This window comes from Sceloporus occidentalis, unplaced genomic scaffold (genome assembly GCF_023333645.1).
Source record: "Sceloporus occidentalis isolate IW3139 unplaced genomic scaffold, rSceOcc1.0.p SCAF_178, whole genome shotgun sequence".
In the NCBI taxonomy this organism is placed as follows: Eukaryota; Metazoa; Chordata; class Lepidosauria; order Squamata; family Phrynosomatidae; genus Sceloporus; species Sceloporus occidentalis.
Genome location: NW_028317158.1, coordinates 476,504 through 499,921, shown reverse-complemented (window position 1 = coordinate 499,921; position 23,418 = coordinate 476,504). Strand labels below are relative to the sequence as shown.

The 23,418-nt window shown below is 44.7% G+C and overlaps 3 protein-coding genes across 3 annotated transcripts in view; all 3 read right to left on the bottom strand.

Annotated features, from left to right (window-relative positions):
- LOC149278856 (putative ubiquitin carboxyl-terminal hydrolase MINDY-4) overlaps positions 1-2,359 on the bottom strand; it is a 35,171-nt gene extending 32,812 nt beyond the window's left edge. Inside the window, exons 1-3 of the mRNA XM_089501665.1 lie at positions 2,297-2,359; positions 988-1,107; positions 300-529 (exon numbers count right to left, since the gene is read on the bottom strand). Of these exons, the coding sequence (XP_089357791.1) occupies positions 300-529; positions 988-1,107; positions 2,297-2,359 (413 nt within the window). The remainder of the gene's footprint in view (positions 1-299; positions 530-987; positions 1,108-2,296) is intronic.
- Positions 2,360-7,956: 5,597 nt separating this feature from the next.
- On the bottom strand, positions 7,957-9,645 carry LOC149278855 (selenoprotein N-like). Its single transcript, XM_089501680.1, has one exon. It carries the CDS (start codon positions 9,643-9,645, stop codon positions 7,957-7,959), a length of 1,689 nt encoding a protein of 562 aa, XP_089357806.1.
- A 5,730-nt stretch (positions 9,646-15,375) lies between these two features.
- On the bottom strand, positions 15,376-21,563 carry LOC149278854 (mitochondrial import inner membrane translocase subunit TIM14-like). The gene is made up of 5 exons (XM_089501678.1): positions 21,518-21,563; positions 20,023-20,096; positions 19,649-19,725; positions 15,684-15,754; positions 15,376-15,463 (listed from the first exon to the last, which is right to left on the bottom strand). Exons 1-5 carry the CDS (start codon positions 21,558-21,560, stop codon positions 15,393-15,395), a joined length of 336 nt encoding a protein of 111 aa, XP_089357804.1. The 5' UTR covers positions 21,561-21,563; the 3' UTR covers positions 15,376-15,392.
- Positions 21,564-23,418: the final 1,855 nt, after the last annotated feature.

Below are 23,418 nucleotides of genomic sequence, written 5' to 3'. Positions count from 1 at the left end.
TGGTGGTCCTGAAACATGGATATTTCAATGAGATTTTCCCTCTCCCCTGCATTAACAATACATTACACAGGGCTGGCGCATCGCTTTCTGCAGGAGAATGACCTCTGCTCTAATCTCCACCTTTCACGCTCATACAAAACACTTCTCCAGGCGCTCCTCCCCGTCCACCCGCTCCTCACATGGGCTGAAATCTGCCGGAAGTCCCGCGCAGGTGAATTCTGTCCGAGCCAAAAATGAGGCTCCATTTGGAATGTTTTTGGTTTTTTTCGCCCCAACCAGTTATTGGAAACGAAGAATACCTGCGATTCTCGGTCTTGCTGGAGTCGGACACGGCTGAGCTCCCTCCGAAGTCGTCGTCGGACACATCGTAGACGTCTAGCGCCGTGCTAGCGGGGTCTTTGGGCCGATGGCTCCTGATAAACATCTGCGGTGACTCCGTGGCCCTTCGCTGTGGTTTGGTTCTTCCGGAATCTTCCAGGAAATGTTTCGTTAGAATCTCCAGCAGCGTCTTTAAGGGTTTTTCTGTCAGCTGCAGAAAGACAGACATATTCGCTCGGAGATGTGACAGGCGTTACCCTTCTGCCCCTGCGCAGCCCGCTAAAGCACTTTGTGAGAACCGGAACATGAATTCTTTAATTGGACAACAATTTTTGCACCCTGGGAAAGCGGACCCCCCCCCCCTTAAATCTACGGGAGCGCTTTCTGCGTATGCATGTAGGAGGGTGTCATTAACCATCCAAATAATATATTAAACAGTGAAGTAGCCTCTTTAAGTACAAAAGTGCCCAAAACAACGAATATATATATAAAACTTTAAATGACCGGCCTCTTCATCAAAGATTATACTTCCTGTGAAGTGACTTTTGGTACTTTTGTTATTTTTAGATGCATAACATTTATTAATTTAGTTTATTCATCAAGTTAAAATAATTTTAGGTGACCTTAGTAAGTACGGTTGTTAAAGCATTTTCCCGTTTCTATGGTTACCTTGTTCTCTTGGTACAGAGAGTCCAAGTGTAGCGCAGCCCGCAGCGCGTTCCGGTTACTGATGCTCTGCGGAGTCCGGGGCAGCTCTTCCTCCAGCACCGCGACGCTCTTTCTTAACCCCTGATGGAAACAAAAATGGCGGAGAAGAATCACGCGGCGGGTCACGCCAATAAATATCTATTTAATAATAAATAAACGCCGTCAGACAGCTCCAGCCGGCAGCGCTGGTTCCCGCGATCTGCATATTTGCCAACACGTGATGTTTTAGGCACACGCGTGAACGGCAGGACGAGGGGGACCTGGAACGATCCATTTATGTGGATTTTGTAAACAGGAAAGAAATGTCCACTTTTACAGTAAAGTTTACGATTACATTACAAGACCTGGGACTATTTCTCATATTTACAGTATACATATACACGCACACGTATACACCGTATATACATATACACGCACACGTATACACCGTGTATACATATACACGCACACGTATACACCGTATATACATATACACGCACACGTATACACCGTATATACATATACACGCACACGTATACACCGTATATACATATACACGCACACGTATACACCGTATATACATATACACGCACACGTATACACCGTATATACATATACACGCACACGTATACACCGTATATACATATACACGCACACGTATACACCGTATATACATATACACGCACACACATACACCGTATATAATATACACGCACACACATACACCGTATATAATATACACGCACACGTATACACCGTATATAATATACACGCACACGTATACATCGTATATACATATACACGCACACGTATACACCGTATATACATATACACGCACACGTATACACCGTATATACATATACACGCACACGTATACACCGTATATACATATACACGCACACGTATACACCGTATATAATATACACGCACACATACACCGTATATACATATACACGCACACACATACACCGTATATACATATACACACACACACCGTATATATACATATTTACATATACACGCACATACTGTATTTATTTACATATACACACACACACATATATATATATATACCGTATATATTTATATACATATATAAATTAACGTTTCCCTTAGTTTGAGGCACGTCTCGCAGTCCCACCGGTTCCTTTCATCTTTTACTGTATAAAACACAGATTTCTACCTCACAGACAGAACCGGAGTGCGCTAATAAAACAGCCGGCTGCCTGACCCCCCCAGAACTCGCCCCCTACCCGCATCTCCCAGGCCCGCATACAGCGGGGGCGCCCACCTTCCTGCTCAGGAACTCCCGCACCAAAGAGGAGGCCACGGCTTCCACCAGGCTGTTATCCATCCTTCCCGTGGCCGGTCAGGGTGACCGCATGCCGCCGGCTCCTGCTCAAACTCCACAGGGAGCCACAAACGTCTCAGCCAGGCCGGGGGACCTGTTTCGCCCCGGTTGCTAGGGGAGCGCCGTTCCCATAGCAACAAGGCTCCCCGCTACTGATGCCGTGGCGCGGTGAACGCGTAACATTCCAGCAGGGAACCAGAGGCATGCTGGGAGATGTAGTTCAGCAGTGTAGACAGAGACCAATAATAGTAACAACATGAATAACAATAAAATCGCAATAACAATAATAGTAAAAATAATAATAGGGCTATATTAGTTATTATTCCGTCATTATTATTAATATTGTAGCATTTAAAAATACTAGAAAAATGAAACGTCATATTTTTTATGAAATGCAACATTTCAAGAAGCACTTTATTCCTGCGCAAACCGCGAGGGTCACTTTTGTTTCTGTTTTGAAAGGCGGGTTCCCAAATGTCAGGACTTGTGCCCAAATTGTTATACGATGCCCTAGGTATTATATGCCCTGTCTACCCATTGTACAGCGCTGTGGAATATGATGGCACTATATGAATCTACCAATATTTGACTTTTCTGAGCGCCAATAGAGAATGCTTTAATTTTAAAATGTTGTTTTTGAAGTATTTTCTGCGCTGCACAAATCACTAAAACATAATAATAAAAATAATAATCATAATGCCTCTAATAAATAATAGACGGCGTTAGAACATACCAGATACAGTGTGTACTAGCGGCACCTAAGGGGTTATGTTATAATTCGTTGAACTTCACACTCATGCCTGGCCCTGCGGACGGGTCTCACAAAACGCACACCTGTCCGTCTCGGCCATTTCCGGGAAAGAATTGGAGACTTTTGTCAAAAGAGGCCCCGAGGGTTCAGCTGCGTTACTGCACCCGGCCCTAGATGAGCGTAGAGCGACCAAAACGGCCCCATTAACCACAGACACGTATAGAACACGAACACGTATAGAACATGTAGATCTCCATACCTGGGGACGCTCAGGGCTTTTGCCCCAGTCTTGGGGAAGATTCTTTGGGTCACGCAGTCTGGATCTGAATTAAGGTGACTCTGTTAAATTTATCTTTAAATAAGTCAAGGTGTCCATGAGGGCCAGTATATAAAGCCATTTGGGTGACATTTGGCGAGTGGCTACATAGAATATTCACAACGGGCTATTAACGGGTTAATATCTCAGGAGTCTCAGGGCAGCTGGTTTAGAAAGGGCCACAGAAGGGCCCCGGTTACAGGAGCCGCCTGATCACCACGATACGGAGCGCAGACAACAGAGTTCATAAAACAAACATTTCTGCATGGGTTACGCTGCCATCACCTGAAATACACACTGCGTGAAAACTACTTAAATCCCACAAACGTCTGTATTTTAAGAACATTTAAGCTGCAGCCTTGACTTCTCTAAATCCATATTATTACACTCACCCATCGCACAGCGCTGCAGAATGATGGCGCTATACACCCTTCAAGAGTTAGGGGATACTTAGAAATTTCCTTTGTTTTTGAAAATGAAAATAACGTGAAAAGTATGAGAAATCCAGCACAGACGGGGTTAATGTTGTAAATGACTATTGTACCCGGAAACGGATGATTTTTAATGGACTCTCTTCATAGGCGTACAGAGACCCTTTATCACTCCCATCACTCCTGGGTTCCAATGGCCCTTTATCACTCCCATCACTCCTGGGTTCCAATGGCCCTTTATCACTCCCATCACTCCTGGGTTCCAATGGCACGTTGTGTTCGCTGATCCAAGTTTAAGTTTAAAAGGATAATTGATGGTTAGAAACCCTTTTGCGATTACGTTACAGACGTAATAGAGGTCTGACTGCAAGACTAAGATCCAGATCCCCGGCAGCCGCTGGAGGACAACCTCCGCGCTGCTGCCGGCACTTCTGCGACGGAGTGCCAGTGTCAAATGACCTTCTGGTGCTCATTCATAGAAGCCCTGGCTGAAGTTTACACGTGAATTCATTTTTACTAGTAAATCTTTTCTTATAGGGCATATTGATATTAAATTGATATAATTTTTTTTTGGGGGGGGGGTCATCTTATAATCGAGAAAATACGGTATATTAATCTTCTAGATTTCTATCTCAATAGGAACCTGCGTCTAAATTCTCGCCGGACCCGTGGTAGAGATTGGCGGCTGGCTTTCCTGGTGCGAAGCCAGTGACTCGCAGTTCCACCTGTGGCCACCAGAGGCATTGTTCGGGCTCATCCCACGCTCTTACCATAGAGCTGCGTTGCTGATTAAACAGGTCAGGCTAGCGAGCATTGGGAGACTTACAACACGTAGGAAAACATTTTGGAAAACTACGTTAGGGTTGCCTTCATGTCAGCTTAAACGTTTATCATACCTCCCAAGTGCCTGTTTAGTTTGATCAGTCCCTATTCGGTCACCAAATCCCTACCCCCCTCTTCACTCCTTTGATGCCCCTCTTTGTAGAAGCTCAGAATGTCTGCTGGGTAAGAGGGCAACACGGGGTTCTAAAATCCCCAATAACGAGTATAGAAACAGGGAATGGCTTTATAAATTAAACGGGGCAAATAAAACACTATTCTCCTAAAACACTTAGCCACACCTCTGACGTTGGTTGAAGGTGTGCGGACTGCGATGTCATGACTGCACCCACTCATGACATCATCGCCGTATTCATGGTAAGAATACTATATAAAGAATATAAAAATACAGACAAAACAGCAACTGAGATAAAACTGGTCTGACGGCAGCGTTCACATCAACAGGCTTTATTTGATAATCGGTACAATTCACAAACAGTCTGATACTTTAAGAAATCGCAAATCCTGTGAAAAATAAAACTAAAACAAACTGGAAAGTCTGTTCTATAAAAAAAAAAAAAAAAAAAAAGAATACAAAATGGAACGGTTCAGCTTGGAGCGAATGGGGGTTTATTTTAAATCCAGGACCCCCAACCTGTTCAAACACTCGAATCTAACCCCGTTAAAATCATTTTAAGATTAGACTGTCATAAAGAACAGAGGAGGCAGGAGATACTAAATAACCCCGGAGTCCTGCTACAGTCCGCAAGACTAGATACCCAGCGTATAAAAGAGTTCCGCGTACATTAGAGATTACATTAATAATAATAGTCCCTTTAACACTGTGTTTTACCATAATATGCATAGAATACAAAAATAGTGAACGGTTTTACACTTAAATAAAGCAAATAAGAATAGGAAATAGTTTGATATGAATATGCATAGTAATACCATCGCGCGGCGCTGACACGTCCCGGCATGTTCATGGTTCATATACAAGAGTCCTAAATAAAATGCAATTGGTTATAGAAACATAAAACAGGATGAGCAACAGGAAAAAAAAAAGTGTGCAAACCTTCAGAAATGGGTTTATTCACCAAAGAGGGAGTTAGCAGGTAAGTTGTGGCTTTTAAAGCCCGAGCAGTCCCCCTTCAGCTGCCTGATAGATCGTAAGCTCACGGGAGCAGGGCTGCTTCCTGCTTCTGTACAGGTATGTCTTAACATTGGGACTTTTCTCTCTGTAATGAAGTATCGGAATCTGCTAGCGCTCTATGAAAAAGGTAACGTAACTTCATAGTGCATTATGGAGGGTCTTTCCTATACGATGAGAGATTTCTTGGAAGTATTTTTACCGATTGGACTATACATTATGCAGGGCCAGCGCAGCCCTTTCTGCAAGAGAAACTCTGAAGGAGCGGCCCTTCGTAATGTATAGGAAGTCCACAAACTCAAACTGCAACCTGAAAATTCCCGCTTTAGTGAATAAACCCCAGAAGCCCCCACCAGGCGTCACGTCCATCTGGCTCTGTCCGTGTAGCCCACCCGGGACCAGTTCTTACAGCCCTACACCTAGATTACTGTATGAATGTCTTCTACAGACTGCTGGATGTAACCCATCTACAGGGAAGATAAACATGTGAGATGCCATAACTATCAGACAACACATGGGGCAATAAGCGACAAATTGTAATGACTGGGTGCACGTGAACATGGAGGGTCCCTTGCAGGGGTAACTAGGAGTCCGCTAGAAAGGTAGCTGCCTACGGGCAGGACAGCGGCTCGTCTTTAGTCTTCGCTAATGGAAAAACCTGCATCTCTCAGAGATTGGTGCCGGCAGCCACCAGTGCTCTATTCACCTACATGTCCTACAGCTGAGACCCTTTCCAGGCTGTCCCTAAAGGAAAAGCCAGTTGTGAAAGACCACTGCTGGTGACATCACTGCCCCTCGGAGCACAAGATCCAAGTCTAGCGCTCTTTGGAATTGGTGACTTATTAGGAAACTAGCCGTTGAAATTCTGGCACAATCGTTGTTGCAGTCATTGGGTTGAAGAAATAAATGCATTTAATACGATACATTCCCTGACATAACCAAACATCAGAAAGGAGAAATATCATTGTATCTATAGCTGGTGATTCATATATATTTATATATGATACATTTATATGATACATTTAATACAGTAATGACACATAGTGGGAAACAAATATCAATGTCGTTCAGATTAAACCTAAAAACATTTATTGCAGAACGGGAGGATTTTTATTTATTTATTTTTTTTTTAATTTCCTAAATGACCTCTGTCAAGAAAGCTCAGATCGGAACCGTTATTCGGTTTGAGTTCAGATCATCATGGAGAACAGCGGAAAAAAAAACAAAAAACACACACACAAAAAAAAAAAAAAAAATCCCTCTCGCCTTTTTACAGTACAAAGAAAGAAGGTAAGGGAAGTCGTAAACAAAACTCGCGTACAATACCGGAATTTATGCACAATGTGAAAAATGAAAGGGTTAAAATAAACTGGAGTTAAAACAAAGATTTAAATGTGCATACAATAAAAGTAAAGTTTTTCCTCTTTCAACTAAAACTGTAAAATACTGTGATGATCTGAAAAGTGGTAAACAACCTAATATTTAATACTGGATTTTTTTAATGCACAATAAGTAAAATGAAAGGGTTAAAATTGGAGATAAAACAAAGATTTAAATGTAAATAAAAGAAACCCCTCAAAAACATATGCCTGTCCCATATCCTCAATATATGTCATTGTTTTACCAGTATACGGTTAACCCCTTAATGACAAAGCCCGGACATGTACAGGCTCAAAACGCATTGTTTTCAATGGGTTTGGGGACCGCCCATTGTCCTTAAGGGGTTAAAGTAGTTTGTAGATTAGGATGTCAGATTCGGTGGGGCTATTAGATGGTCAAATGTTTCCAGAACGTACCCCAAAACAAATAAGTCATTTGCTCACATAGCTTGCGGCCGGACATAACCCATCCATCGGCCGCATGCTGAAGCGGCAGATCAGGTAAATAGGGGGCAGACTGATGGCCAGGGGGCCGCCAAGAATGCTGCAAACTCCCAAACCTCTCAGCATTTAACATTCTGGGGTCAAGGTAGACGGGTAACACTTTGGTTTTGAGGGCCGTGAAACCGATGAGGGTTGAGCCTCTCGACACGCCGACCATAACGAAGGTCGAGGAAACATTTAAAAATATCCTCCAAGACCAAAGCTGCTCGCTGGAAAAGTGGTTAACAGAGTGACGTTTTGGAGCAAATATCTAGGATTCCAGATATGGTTTTGCTTTCTCTAACCCTTCCTTCAGAAACTTAACATAAGTGGAGGTGGACAAGTCCTCCAGACCATCAGAAAAGCTAAACATGGCGCTCTGCACCTCATCAGGCCTCATGGAAGTGATATCCAGGAAATAATTGGCATTAATATGGTGGACGACGGTCCCGTTGGGAAGACACACCATCATCTCCACGGGGAAGTTATATTTCTCTAAATGGAGAGAAGCAAACGTTGCGTGCGATACGTTGCCTTTGTTATTTTGAAGTTCTTCTAGTTCCTTCACTAGCGACCAACTACTTACGAAGCTCTCGTTGAGCAACGCGAGGACGGGCAAACTCTCCAAGACGGTCTCTCGGAGAGTTCGCCCCGAACCTCAGCAAGACTGATCGTCCAGCGCGCCCCATAGCAGGACCGAGTGCACGAGTTTCTTCTCTGCGGAAGCTCGCTCAAAAGCCTCCGTGAACGGGAGGTACGATACCCTCTTAAATGGGTACAGGGACACCTCCAGGATTTTGGCAGCCTCTTGCCAAGAGATCTCGGACTGCCAATTTATATCCTCGAATACAAACTCTATAGGCTCTCCTTCGGCGTTCCTGCTCTCGATCGCTTCCCCGTTCTCATCGTAGATCAGAGACGGGATGGACGGACCCGAGGCTTCTAACTCCATCAACGGAAGGTATCCGATGTCAACCTCCATGTTGCTGCTTTCGCTGGCTCCGTACAGCCATTCCATGTCGACGTTCAAACTGCGGTTATTCGGGACGAAGAGTTTGAGGTACCTCACGTGAGAAGCGTCTTTCGAAATCACGACGTTGCCGGTGAACTGGCCGGGAGAGAACCAGAAAGGGAAGTTGGGAGGTTCGTTTAGCTGGAATTCGGCGTGGATCCGGAACACGACATCGTAATAAAAATCGCTGATCGCTCGAACGCACGCCACGGAACCTTGCGGGGCAAAGCGGGTCTTTACGAACGGACGCGGATGAAACATTGATAGCAGCTTATGGATAATAACTTCTTTTCCTTTAGGCGCCGGAGGGTAGACTCTGTTGTTGGGAAGGTACCCCGTGAATATATTTAACTCGCTGGGAATGATCCACCAGGGGTTCCCCAAATCCAATTTGTTTTTGGGTGGAAGGAAAGCTTTGAATTGCCTGGCAAAGAAAACATTGTTGGGTATTGCTGGCGAGGTCCAGTTCCTCAGCCCCGAGAGAGCGCTCTGAGTGATGCCTAGAAATCCATCCTTGCTCTTGGTCATGGTTTCCATGAGCAGAGGCTGGAAACGCGCCTCCACGGACAGAGTCTCGCCGTTGGGATCCAGCGTCTCCTCCTCTTCGTAGTCTGAGGTCGGAGACACTCCGGTCAGCTTCTCCGATATGGGCTTGAACTCTTCCGGACTGAGGAACAGATCCTTATCGGAGTCCAGCGAGGAGAAGAGAAAGAGACCTTCGCTGCCAAGTGCCCTCAGGGCCGCCTCTTGCTTCTTCACCGCCTCGCCGTCGCGGTAAACCTTTACGCCAAGCAGAACGCCAACCAACAGCAACACAATCGCTCCTTTTTTTAGGCATTTATACCAAAATCGGTCGCTTTCTTTTTCCTTGCCTTCTTCTTCAGCCATGTTTTCTTGTGACGTCTCATTTTTCACCTCTTTTTTCCTTTTCCGGAGATCAGCTGACATCTCTAGAAAACATACATTTAGAGGTTCAGCAAACAGACCCTTGGTTAATCAAAACTATTACTGCAAATAAAAAAAAAAAACTGTACTTATTTTTCGCCCGTAGAGATTTAAGTAAAATATTTTGTATTTAAATACACTGTATTGTCCCGTTACCTAAAATTAGCTTTTGGCATATACCATATTTGCTGGATTATAAAAGACGACCCCTCAAAATGTGATTAATTTAGAGGGGGGGGGGGGGGGAGCCTGAATATAAGACTACCCTTTAGGGAAAAAAGTTACCAGTAAATATTAATGCAAGCTATTTTTTTTCATATTTAATAAAAACTATGCTTGAGAAAAATGCATTTTTTGCTTTTATTTCCTTTTATCTGCCAACCCGCCCCCCCCCCCCCCCCCCCAATTATGCACATCTGCCCCCATTTTCTCTGGGGGGGAAAAAAAAAAAAAAAAAAGTCTTATATTCCAGCAAATACGATATTCCAAACACCCATCAAAATTAATAAAATTAAACAAAATTGGAATAATTTAACTTTTGGGGTTTAAAAACAAAACATTATATTCTTAGTTTCTCAATTCAACAATAGCATCAACTCCCATAACGGCCAGCCAGCCATATACAGGGGCTTCCTTCCAGGTTTACAAAGGATTCTAATAATAAATAATAATAAATGAGGGGACTTCTTTTGAGTTGTGGCTGAGCATTATGAGAGCTTTAATTCCACATCTAATTAACTTGTTGGATAATTTTGCTTAGAGAAATATTCTCAAGTAATAATGAAAACACACGGACCCCCCCGGCTGTAATTCCCGTGTTAATTAGAAAAACGCAGAATGTATTACCTGTTAATTGTTACTGAAAACAGAAGTGTACTAAATAAAGCGACAATTAAAATTCACGCGCTGAGCCCTTGAACCAACGCAATCAACTTGATTAGCAATTAGATGAAATAATCAGCGTCATCCGGAAACATGACGACGACGACGACCTCGGATACGCAGACCCCGGGTTTGGAGGGTCAGCTGACCGTCTCCGCCATGTAAAGAAGCTCTTCGTTTAGCTGGAGCTTCCCTGTTATTTAACGATTAAGTCACGTATTTTATATATTGGGCCCTTTTTGGAACCCTAATCTCACGCTCCCCGACGTCCCTGAGACGGACCAGCAGGCCACAGCTAGCCATCCGGCAAACACCCCATAGGTAGATGGTGCTGTACAGCCGCATGCTGTTAAGCCAGCCGGGGCCACTTTTCTTACCCAGGGCTACAAAGGTACTGTGGCAGCCATTGTAACCCCTTCACTGCCAACGAAAACCAATACATACAGGGGGTCTCAACAGAAGGAACAATCAGAGCTCTTATCCGCTTAATGCTTCGCCAGCGACCTCTTCCGGCTCCCTGCTTCCTCATAAAGAGTTTCAGAAAGGGGGGGGGGGGCATCGGTCTTCGGTCTAATTATCATGCAGAGAAAGAGCGAGAGTCAGAGACAGACCCACAGAGTCGAGAGTGGAAATTTGCAGGGTCTCATCTATTCCCCGCTCCTAAACACTCTTGCACGCACATTCCCGCAGAGCCAGGGAACCCGTGCTACATCTCTACTACACCTTTACCCAACGGCGGCACTTCCTGCATCGTCCAAAGTCTACCTGCAACATCCAAACGGCTTCTGTATCGGCCGTAATAGAATAATCCCTCGTTCAGTGACTGAACGCGTCACACCAGCGGTAATTATTTTATTATGTGCGCTGAGCCAGACCACAATAACTCCGATCCGTTTGGGGATGAAGATGATTACATTTATTAAAGTATTTTCTGCCGTTGGTTTTTCACCTTCCGAGGGCAGGCGATGTTCTCCCGCAGCGATCGGGACAGATAGCGAGGATATCAAGCCCCGATTACACAGAAAAAGCCAATTAAGTTCTCCTTTGGCCCCCAGCAGCCACGTGTCCGGCATTCAAACAGCCGCAGGCTCTGCATTCTGAAGCCGTCTCAGTCTAAATGATAAATGGAACAGCCGCCCAGCAGAGTCGGTGAAAGCCGGCATAGCGAGGGAATTTAAACATGGCACGGGGGCTGATCTGCCAGCAGGTTCCATGTTATCCATTATCACATCCAAATGCATTTAGGGAGTCATCAGAATCCCCTCCATACACCCCCCCTTCCTGGTATTACATACAGTAAAGAGCCTCTGGGGGAGGAGCTTTAGCATGGGAACAGTGTTACTAAAGGGTTAATTCTGTACGTCCTCACCCTCAAGACGACTGATTCAACACTAACGGCTTCATCAATAAAGAGACCGCTGTGGTTTCTGCTCTATGACTTCACTATAGATTATGAGGGGCCAACACCGGCAGGTTACGTATAGTTCAATGGGTTATCCATACATTATACAGGGCCAGCCAAGCAATTCCTGCAGCAGACGCTCCCTGGGGTCTGCTGCCTTCTTACCCCCACTGAATCAGGGGAGAGCTGGGGGGGGGCCCGCAGCCCAGGGGCCAAATCTATCTAAGCGGCCCAGTATTAAAGAGGTTTACAGGAAGAATGCATACACATAATGGGTAAAATCAGAGCACCCCGGGGGAGGGGGCGGCAATTAACCCTCCCCCCTCACACCTGGATGAAAATCAGGAAACTCGATAGTGGGGAGGAATAATCATGTAAACTACAAGAACAGGAAGTTAGGACAGCTGCTCACATGGTGCGCGGACCGGAGGGGGTTCTAACGCACGTTTAGTGAATAAAGAAATGATAGACCAGTAATCATAACATTAAACATTGGTATTTTCTAAGATTTTAGGAAGCGGGGAAGGCATCTGTCCACAAAAGGGTTAAACAACGAAACGATAAAAGCAATAACTTTTGTGGCTAGTGTGGCTAATAACTCTCACCCCCAAGCAACGGACCTGTAGTTCTTTGCCCCTAACCGTCTGCTGTTTGGCTAAACCTTCCCTACGATAAAAAAATAAAAATGTTGCCATGGAAACAGTCAATAGCTTTTATTGGCCTGGCATAGAAAAAGATGTAACATTACAGAAGCTTTCTTCTGAAGAAGAGACCTCGGAGGTGTCCAAGAAAAGCTTTAAAATAAACGGAAGACGCGCGGCGAATAAGCTCTCCGTTCCGGCACCGGCGCTCACGTAGTTAACCCTTGCACTTTTTTCAGCCTTTTGAGAATAAATTCCACCCCAAACGGCTTCAAGTTAAAATTCATCAGATTCAGAAGACAGAAATTTCCTCTGAGATTCGCTCTTGGGGGGGGGGGGTATAGAAAGGGGTAATTAAAACCCTGACCAACCCCTGGCACATAAAGTGTTAAAACTGCAACCAAGGACTCGGAAAGAAATAAGACTTCCCGTGGCAGAAAAAATACCTGCCGTCTGACAGAACCTGCTGGCAGATTGGCCCCATCAAGACTCAAAACCTTAATCAGTCTCGTCTTAGATTCAGGAGCCATATGTCTTTCCCATGCATGTTTAAATCCCCTCGCTGTATTACCCTCTACCACTTCAGCTGGGAGGCTTTTCAACTTATCTACCACCCTCAGCAAAGTAAAACTTCCTTCCATCCCATCTCAGCCCCTGACTCTCTAGTGTTAGATTCTGGTCTCTTGTAACATTTGCCTTACTTTGAAATAATCTCCCCTCCTGTACTTTGTTAAATCCCTTCATGTTCTTAAATGTCCCCCCACCCGCCGGACATAATACTCCCCTTAGTCTCCCCCGATAATCTTTATCCGGTAAACCGTTCATCACGTTGGTTCTTTACATTCTTACAACGGGAAGACACGCCACCCCCCCGGTAACCCGCCAACCACACACCGAGCATCTTACCTCACACACACCGCGGGCGGACTGAGGGCTCTGCAGCCTTAACACAGGACCTAACCATCCGCCCCAGACACAGGGGGTGAAACCAAATATTTACCAGTAAATTCCACTTCCGGGGGGCACGTGCTGCTTCACAAAACTCACTCTGTGATTGCTGCGATTACCGGCGTATCGATTGGAAACCCTATTTCTGCCAATAGAAAAACAGAAATAAGGAAGGAGGATGGAAAGACCCCCCCCCCGTTCCTGAGTAGAATGGTATGGCCGAAGACTGCCTCCTCACAGCTGTGTTTAGCGGTTCTGCTGGGTTAACCCCTGCCGTACTGGCCTGAGATGCAGAATCTGACCGGGAGGGCGAAAGCTGTTAAGGAATCCTGTAATCCCGTAACGTGGCAGCGGCTGCCGGGATGCGGATCATTAATAGAGTAGTATGAATGTATATTTTGTGTGTGTGTGTGGGGGGGGGCATCCATCACAGTGTACACTGATTGGAAGGGAAGTCCTCCTCATTTCTCTATAGCTGCTGTCAGTATCTAACTTGGAAAATATATTATCTCCAGCATCGGAAATCTTGGGGCCCAGTACAAACCTAAAGACAGGGCCTCCTGCCCCATCCTACACCCCGCTCTGCCCCTTCCTCGCAATGGGGGCCCTAGCCCCATATATCGGTTCTAGTTGGGCACCCTGGGGGCAGCCCTGATCACCGACAGGGGTGGTCCCTGGGGAGGACTAGCTAGAAACCCACATTCAGACCAAGCTCGCCGTGTAACTATATATTGGTACCCAGGCGGGGGCTCCTGATGGATGTTGGGGCCCTGGAACCTGGCGTATAAAGGCGGGCTTTGGTCATTGGGTTTAACACCCTGCGTCCCCCATCTGAACATCTGGTTCACGTCTGCCCCGCCCCCCAAGCTCAGGACCAGATCCCTGGGGCAATAACTCTGTGTTTTAACCATTTGTTCTCCTGTTGCCTTTGATCTGCCGCTTCACAGAGTTACCCGACGGGCTGCACGCAGGGCCCAGGTACCGCTCAGCGCTGGTACCCACACCTCCCAAGTTTGAAGGAACAGTCCCTATTTTCTTCCGCTGACGTCAGTATTTTCTAAGAGCTCAGAATGTTCGCATGAATGATGTATGAAACACAAAAGCTGCCAGCAGATCGGCCCCATTCGGCCCCCGTTTCTCCTGCTGTAAAGACTTAAACCTTAATCAGTCGTTGGTCTCGTCTCAGATTCAGGAGCCGTATGGCGCTATATAGGGGTCTTCTTTCCTGACACTGAGCCCGGTACGCGGAGGGGAGTATATATATATATATAATACGCCGGGTAATTATATGGTCCCAGTATGTTACGGTTGATATCCCTGCTTGAAATCAGGTAACTTAGCTAAATGTACCTTTAAATAATGACAAGTCAGGGTTTCCACGAGGGCCGGTAGTAGAGCCGTTAGAAAGGGTGAGTCGGAGATATTAGGATTGCTCTGCAAGTTACTATGTTGCATCAAGTCGTTTTAATGTCATGCCCGTAGCGGTCATTAAAGTGCCCGCTGGGGTTTGCTTATCGGTTCTGTTCCTTTAAGTTAACCATCGAGTGTCAGGAAGGGCTTTGATAGCTACATGGTGTGATTTAACATTCTGCTTTAAATGCCAACTGATATCACATGAAAAAGTTTTCTTTTGCCCCATAATATAAAGTTTTCAGGCAGCTGCATATCAGCCGTTTGTATGATTCTCGCTCTGTTATCTGATCCCCGATCTACTAAACACCGCGACTCCTTATCATACTGCCTGTGGGGAACAACAGAAAGGCTCAGTCTTAATCACCCAGCCGGACTCTCTTGAGTCACGGACCCATCAATAAAGCGCCGGGGCGAACGGTGAGCCACGTGATTTTATTGTCACCCCGTCTTTGGGGTAATTAGTATTATTTCCGGGACTGAGTTTCCAGGAAATCCTTGGCTTCGTTAATCTTGGCTGCTAAGTATGGAGATCCACCTATAGATCAAGTAAAAATAAATAAATAGATTAAATAAACGTGGAGCTCGCTATAAACAAGAGATAACAGCCAACAAGTTCCAAGCGTACAGAAAAAGAGCTTGGGACCTCAGAGCTCTCCGCTCGCCATCTGAAAAAAAGACTTCTGAGGCCCCAATACCATGCGACTCGCTTCCAATCATGGTGTTCCCATATACCGAGGCCGGCACGAAAAGCTTACCTTTATCCGGGTGATTCAACAACATAATGCGTCGGTGGGCTTCTCGGATCTTCGCTTTATTGGCTGTCGGACTAGACGGAAAGAACACCAGCGTAAGATCCAGACATGTCAAGTAACCTTATATAATATACAAGAGGCTTAGAGCGAAAAGAATGAAGCTGCCTCCCAGCAGAAGTGGTAGAGGGTAATACAGCGAGGGTATTAAACATGCATGCTCCTGAATCTAAGACGAGACCAACGGCTGATTAAGGTTTGAGTCTTTACAGCAGGAGAAACGGACAACTAGACGGGGGCCGGATGGGGCCGATCTGCCAGCGGGTTCTGTGTTACTATGCAGGTCTTTGTTCTGTAATTTGATGGCACAATTAAGAGGTTTGGGAAAGTGACTGATCTGCTATGTTTTGCTCGTGTTCGTATTACATCAAACCATATTAAAGAGGATGCAGAAGAAAGGCGAAGAAAGTCACGGCGAAGGTCACAGCGGCTGCAGCAGTTCTGTATGTTAATGATACAAAGTCTTAGCTTCCCTCTCGGGGAACGAGGTCAGGAATACATGAAGCGGATAATGAAAGCGGACATGAAATCGATGCTCGGCCCCGTCCTCTGGCAGAAAGGGGACCCCCCGTCAATAGCGATGAATAAACAGCAGCCGGGATACAGCGACAGCCGACTGTTATATACGCAGCTCTATAGAATACATTAAATATCCTTTAACCCCTTCGAGACAAAGGCTGATTTTACTTTTTGTACCCTTTGTGACAATGGCCTTTTTAACATTTCTGCGCTGCTCGTGTTTAGCTGTAATTTTCTTCTTTCCCGTTTACTGAACCCACACACATTAGATATTGTTTTTTTCAGGACAAGAAGGGCTTTCTTTAGATGACATTGTTTTGATTGTATCATATTATTTACTATTAAAAAAATTATAAAATATGGTGAAAAATTTAGAAAAAAATGACTGTTTCTAACTTTTAGTTGAAAAATCTTTTACTCATCTATAAAAGGTAATGAAAAAACCTGCTAAATAGATTCTACTATTTGTCCTGAGTTTAGAAATACCCAATGTTTTTATGTTTTTTTGCTTTTTTCTACCCATTATGGGGCAATAAGTACAGGTAGCGTTTTGCTATTTCAAAGCCATTTTTTCCAAATCTGGTAATTCTTCCCCCCATGTGCCATTTCGGGTATCTTTGAACCCGGCCAATGCAATTTACCCCATCAAGTCATATATTTTTGAAAACTAGACAGCCCAGGGTATTCCAAATGCTAGTATTTTAACTCTTTCCATGCACCATATCTACCACCAGTCTTTGTCAAACTTTATGGTAGTCATTTTTTTGCATTTGTTTTGTCATACACATTTTACTTCAGGTATGAATTAAAATGTTCTAGTTTATGTCACTATCACAAAACACCCCAATATGTGTTCAGCAACATCTCCTGAGCGCAGCGATACCCCACATGAATGATTTTGCCTGGCTGTTTGGGGGCAAAAGGGCCACATTTGGGGCATGCGCATTTTTCAATGTTGAACTTTGGCATTTGGGGATCCACTGCCCATGCCCTATTTGGTACATCTTTGAGCCGGGCCATTTCAGTGTGCCCAATAAACCCATATATTTTTGAAAACTAGACACCCCAGGGTATTTCAAATGCTAGTATTTTAACTCTTTCCATGCACCATATCTACCACCAGTCTTTGTCAAACTTTGTGGTAGTCATTTTTTTGCATTTGGTTTTCCACACACATTTTAATTCAGGTATGAATTAAAATGTTCTCGTATATGTCACTATCACAAAACACCCCAATATGTGTTCAGCAACATCTCCTGAGTACAGCGATACCTCACATGAATGATTTTGCCTGGCTGTTTTGGGGCAAAAGGGCCACATTTGGGGCATGCGCTTTTTTCAATGTTGAACTTTGGCATTTGGGATCCACTGCCCATGCCCTATTTGGTACATCTTTGAGCCAGGCCATTTCAGTGTGCCCAACAAAACCATATATTTTTCAAAACTAGACACCACAGGGTATTTTAAATGCTGGTATTTTAACTCTTTGCATGCACATATTTTACCACCAGCATTTTTTCAAAGTTTGCAGTAATATTTTTGTGTGTGTATTTTTCCCACACACACCTACTTTATGTATGAATTTACAGCTCCTGGTATATGCCGCTGTCACACGACACCCCATAATGTGTTCAGCAACATCTCCTGAGTGCAGTGATACCCCACATGCATGGGTGTGTCATTTTTTGGGGGAACTAAAAGGCCACATTTGATACGTGTGCATTTTTCTAATTGGAAATTAGATGTGTGGCCATCCTTCCCCCCGTGTTAATTGGGACGTTGTTGAACCTGGCCCATTCAATTTACCCCATCAAATCATACATTTTTTAAAAGTAGACACCCCACGGGCATTTAATATGCCAGTATTTTAACTCTTTCCATGCGAGAATTGTTTTAAGCTAATATGCTAATTTTAGGAGTTGCTCACAAAAATATATTTTTTATATATATATATATTTTTTTTTTATTTTTTTTTAAAAAAAATAACATTTTTTTTCAACTTGGAGGTTCCCCTGATAGTGACATCAGTGGGAAATGATTTTTACATTTTACTGTTTTTTTACTATTTTTTTCTAATTATTATTAATTTTATTTTATTTTTTAATTTATTTTTACTAATCACACTGTGATTAGAAAGCTGGGCTCCATTGACTTGCATGGTGAATGCAGTACCTGTATTCAACCTGCAAGTGGAGCCAAAGTTCTCTAGATGGTCTGGACTATCTAGCGAACTTTTAAAATTTGTGGTTCCTGTTACAGGACGGCGGCCATCTTCCTTGATGGCGAAGATTGCCGGCAGCTGCGGCTGTGACCGCTCTCCGGAGCGGTCACAGCCCATCAAAAGGTTAGTGTTTGGTGTCGCTGGATGCCTCCTGATCGAGGCATTCCAGCGACACCATTTAAGTTTAGGAGGCGATCGTCGATCGCCTCCTAAACGCTTTTAAAACGGGCGTCCGCCGCCATACAAAGTATGGCGGATGTTGACGCCCCGTGGAGGGGCCAGAGATGGCCCCTTCGTGCCGATCGCGGCGTTGCTGAATGCCTCGAGGTCGAGGCATTCAGCAACGCTTTTTGGGTGCAGAAAGCGATAGTAGATCGCTTTCTGCACCCGTTTAAAGACGTGCCGGTCCTGGCACGTCAATTGTCGTAAAGCACATGCTTTTCCGTGCCGTGCCAGGACCGGCAATTGTCATTAAGGGGTTAAAGGGGCAGCGACGGCTCAACCGAGCAAATAGCATCATTCCTGCGATCATTCCCTGCTCCTGATAAGATGCCCCTCATACCCTCCAACCCCAGCAGTCAGGCCCCCCCCCCCCCCCCCCCCCCGCAGACAGATGTGCGGAATAGAATGGCTTTTGGACGCATCGGAGAGACGGGAGAAACAAGCGTGTTTTCGGGAGACTTGAGAGCTCTGTAAACGTCCCCTCATCTTAACGGCGCTCTGAAAATAACGCATAAAACTTAATATATGTGTGAACGGGGGGTTGCGTTCCTAGAGAAAATGCTGGAGGGACCTAGTGGGCGGGGAAGGGGGGTAAATGCGTGCAGGGGGGGGGTAATTTGGCAGAATGCTTTTGCAGAGAGGACAGCTATTTTCTTCTACGTCATGAAGGTTTAAAAGGGGTTACGAGAAAGTATTGAAACCCAGCTCTGCCCGTGCTGCCGATCACAGATTTCTACACAGAATAAGGCGAGTGTACTGACTTAACGTCAGGGGCGTAACTAGACGCCTCAGGGCCCGGGTGCGAGAATCGGGCCGCGACCCCTGCGACCCTGGTAGTTCCGCCACTGCTTAACGTATATATAAAACCTTTAGAATATAATGAGATAATAACATACAGGCTGCTCTTCGCAGGGTTAACTTATTATAACCCGAATATAATTTAGCTTACCTGACGCCCAAGACTAATGCGGCTTCTCTTTTGGTCATTTTGGGCTCAAATCCTCCTTTGTAATAACCGCTGAATGCCTTTGGGAAAGAAAAAAAAAATGAAAAAAAATACCATAAAATAATGCAACTAATTTAGTATACAGTACTGGCATAATGGGGGGGATGCATATATAATTTATAAATATACCCCAGGGGTCCGGGAAGAGTTCTCTCTGCCAGTTTCTAAAAGATGGCCCTTCTAATTAAAAAGCATACATATACACTGCATGCCAATCAAGATACAGTAACAGCAGAACGTCCCCCCTGGACCCACCGCACATTTTATAGCGATCATTGCACTTAAAAAAAAAATATATATATTAAAACATCTCGTACCGACTTGGGCAGAGTCTGAAGAGCTTGCTTCACTTGGGGCTCCATATGTTTGAAGGCTTGAAAAGCATAACGCCCTGAGAACACAAAGAACGATAAAGAATATATGGATCTATGCCTCATTCTCTGCTTACTCCGTATGTTACTTAAGAGTTCCACTAAGCTATCCCCGAAACCAAGCCATAGGTATTTAGAGCACGTCACTTTATTAGACCCGCACTTGCTTCCCTGTCTCATTATCACTCGTTTTTTGTAAACGTTGCATAAAAAATAAAACATTAGAATGTCGGCCAAATGTTACACACATTCTAAAGTTTGGGGCCCATCACTCCTGTGTCCCAATGGCCCTTTATCACTCCCATCACTCCTGGGTTCCAATGGACCTTAATCACTCCCATCACGCCTGTGTCCCAATGGCCCTTTATCACTCCCATCACTCCTGGGTTCCAATGGACCTTAATCACTCCCATCACGCCTGTGTCCCAATGGCCCTTTATCACTCCCATCACTCCTGGGTTCCAATGGACCTTAATCACTCCCATCACGCCTGTGTCCCAATGGCCCTTTATCACTCCCATCATTCCTGGGTTCCAATGGACCTTAATCACTCCCATCACGCCTGTGTCCCAATGGCCCTTTATCACTCCCATCACTCCTGGGTTCCAATGGACCTTAATCACTCCCATCACTCCTGTGTTCCAATGGCCCTTTATCACTCCCATCACTCCTGGGTTCCAATGGCCCTTTATCACTCCCATCACTCCTGGGTTCCAATGGCCCTTTATCACTCCCATCACTGCTGTGTCCCAATGGCAAGTTGTGTTCGCTGATCCAAGTTTAAGTTTAAAATGATAATTGATGGTTAGAAAACCCTTTTGTAATTATGTTACACCCAGAAATGTCCTTGTTTTCCCATGAAAAAAAGCTCAGTGACCCCAAACTTGAATGCATATCCACTGCTTACTTTAAGATTTAGACGCAGACCTTTTTACCGTCCTGAACCATAAAATGTAGGGAATTTGGGAAAACTGACAGATTCTATTTAAGGGAACGCGTTTACTTGCACTCTGTGACCGCCAGTTACATCCCTGCACAACTAATCATATACTTACTATGTACTTTATCACGCAGCGTACAACCTTTTCTCCTAACACTCTAAGCCAGCATCATAACCAAATCACCTGAATGACAAACAGATCAACCCGACTCGATCGACTCATCCCCATCCAAGCCGTCCTCCCCTCACCCCGCGAATAGATTGTAAGCTCACAAGAGCCGCGCCCTCTTCTCCTTCGGTACCGGTTTATTATTGTTCACGATTCATAAATCATTTCACCGACTCACTGACTGTAACGGCGCTATGGAACCTGACGGCTCTATATAAATGTAATAATACTTTTACTATATAGTTGTGTTTAGTGAGGCCGCGGACTGTCCCTTTAACAAGATCCATTCAGAGAAATAAAAGAGCTACACAGTTTAATACCGAGCTACAAACCTGCAAACCCTGCAACGGCTATGGTCAGGCCGGCAGCTATCATGGTACTAGCCTGCAACGGAAAGTAGAGAAAGCGGGTCAATCCTTTAACACGGGCAATATATATATATATATATATACACACACACACACCAACCGCCTCGCCAGAGCTTACAGCGCTGCGTGATCACATATATGCATTCATTAAAGATTTTGAAAAAAATAAACTACTTACAATCTAGTAGAACCTGCAGCTCCAGAACTGCAGCTGCCTGTTTCCTCCAGTGTGATGATTTTTTGCCACTGATTGGCAGCTTGAAGCAGCCAATCAGCATCAGGAAACCACAGGTCCTGAACAGACCCCCCCCCCCACCTGTAGCGTTTGCAGAGCCAGTGCTGGAGCTCACTGGCAGGAAGCATCTCATATAAATCTATATGGGGGGGGGAATCTGTATGGGGGGTTCTGCAGCATCCTTCTATGCATTTGCGGGGGGGGGGCACCTTGAACATTTAAAGGGACCTCAGCTACCATGTGCATTCAAGTGCATTTGATGGCTGGAGTGACCCTTTAAGGAAGCAACTGTCTCTTCTCAAAGTCTATAAACCGGAAATAAAAGCAGCAAAACAGCTGCAGCTGTGCAAAAACGTATTAACCTCCTGAGTGCCAGAGGAGAGTTAGCCATCCCAACCCCTCCTTCCCTCCAACTGGAACCAAAGCTTTAACCTTAACTGGTGCTGAAGCTCTTGGGGTTCATTAATCCCGTGAATGTTCCCCCTCTCCCACGCACTGTGCCTTTAAATGTAGCACTTACCATGTTTTTAACCTGTTTGGTGTAGGACACGGAGCTGCTCCTACACTAAGCACCGCATTGCATGAAAGCCCAGAACCCACGCGCGTGGGGTGAGTGTTATGTGACCCCACTGCCAGGGGAAGGTCACTTCCGGTACAGCACACAGGTGCGAGGCCACGCCCACCACGAGGGGCAGCGTGTCTAGCCTCTCCAAGCGATTGGTTGATTCGTGGGGAGCGGTGTGAGGTTTTTTTTTGTAATAGCTTTATTGTTCCTAATTCGAACAATGTTATGATGGAGTCAGAAATATTCCCCAAAGTTTAGGTGACTTGTCTGCCGACCACCTAATGGTTCAAATGGTCAAAGGGAGGAAGTGGCTTTATTATATGGGGCGTGGCTTAGGGGCACGAAACTTTTAGGAGCTTTTCTGTGACTTTTGGACATATTTCTAGTTATGGCAATCTTTTAGCTATTGTTTAAGTTAAGGGAAATAGATGTAGCCGTAATCACCCCGAGAGAAAATGGAGTCTTTAGTCAAAGCTGATATTATCCGGCCAAAGCAGAAAAAGATATAAAGTGACATAAGCTCGGAAGACCTCTGAAGTCTCTTCCTCAGATGAAATTACAATTGCTGTAGTAACTTAAAACGCGGAATGATATAACGTTTATTCAAAACATCTCAGAATCATAGGAATCCCTTTTGTATCCGTTTGTGTTAATGTGTGTGTTATGTTAAATCGTGTATGTTTACTGCCTCTTATTGTAACAGCGCTACAGAATCTGCAGGCGCTATATAGATTAATGTTATGGTAGTGTAGATTGTCCCCTTTATCTTAACCCCCCAATACATGGCTATATGACTTTCTCATATGAAAAATAACAATTTGAGCTGATTTATGATATGATGGGTCCCATTGTACAGCGCTGCGGAATATGATGGCGCTATATATAAAACAATAAATAATAATATTATACTGACATTTAATCAGGAACCTATATGATCAGTACACCCAATGGCCACTAGATGGCGCCACATGTCAATAGAACTTTGTGCATACACGGTAATACATATTTTTATTATTCCTGAAGCATATGTTTTTTTGCATTTTAACCATTTTATCACATTATTTA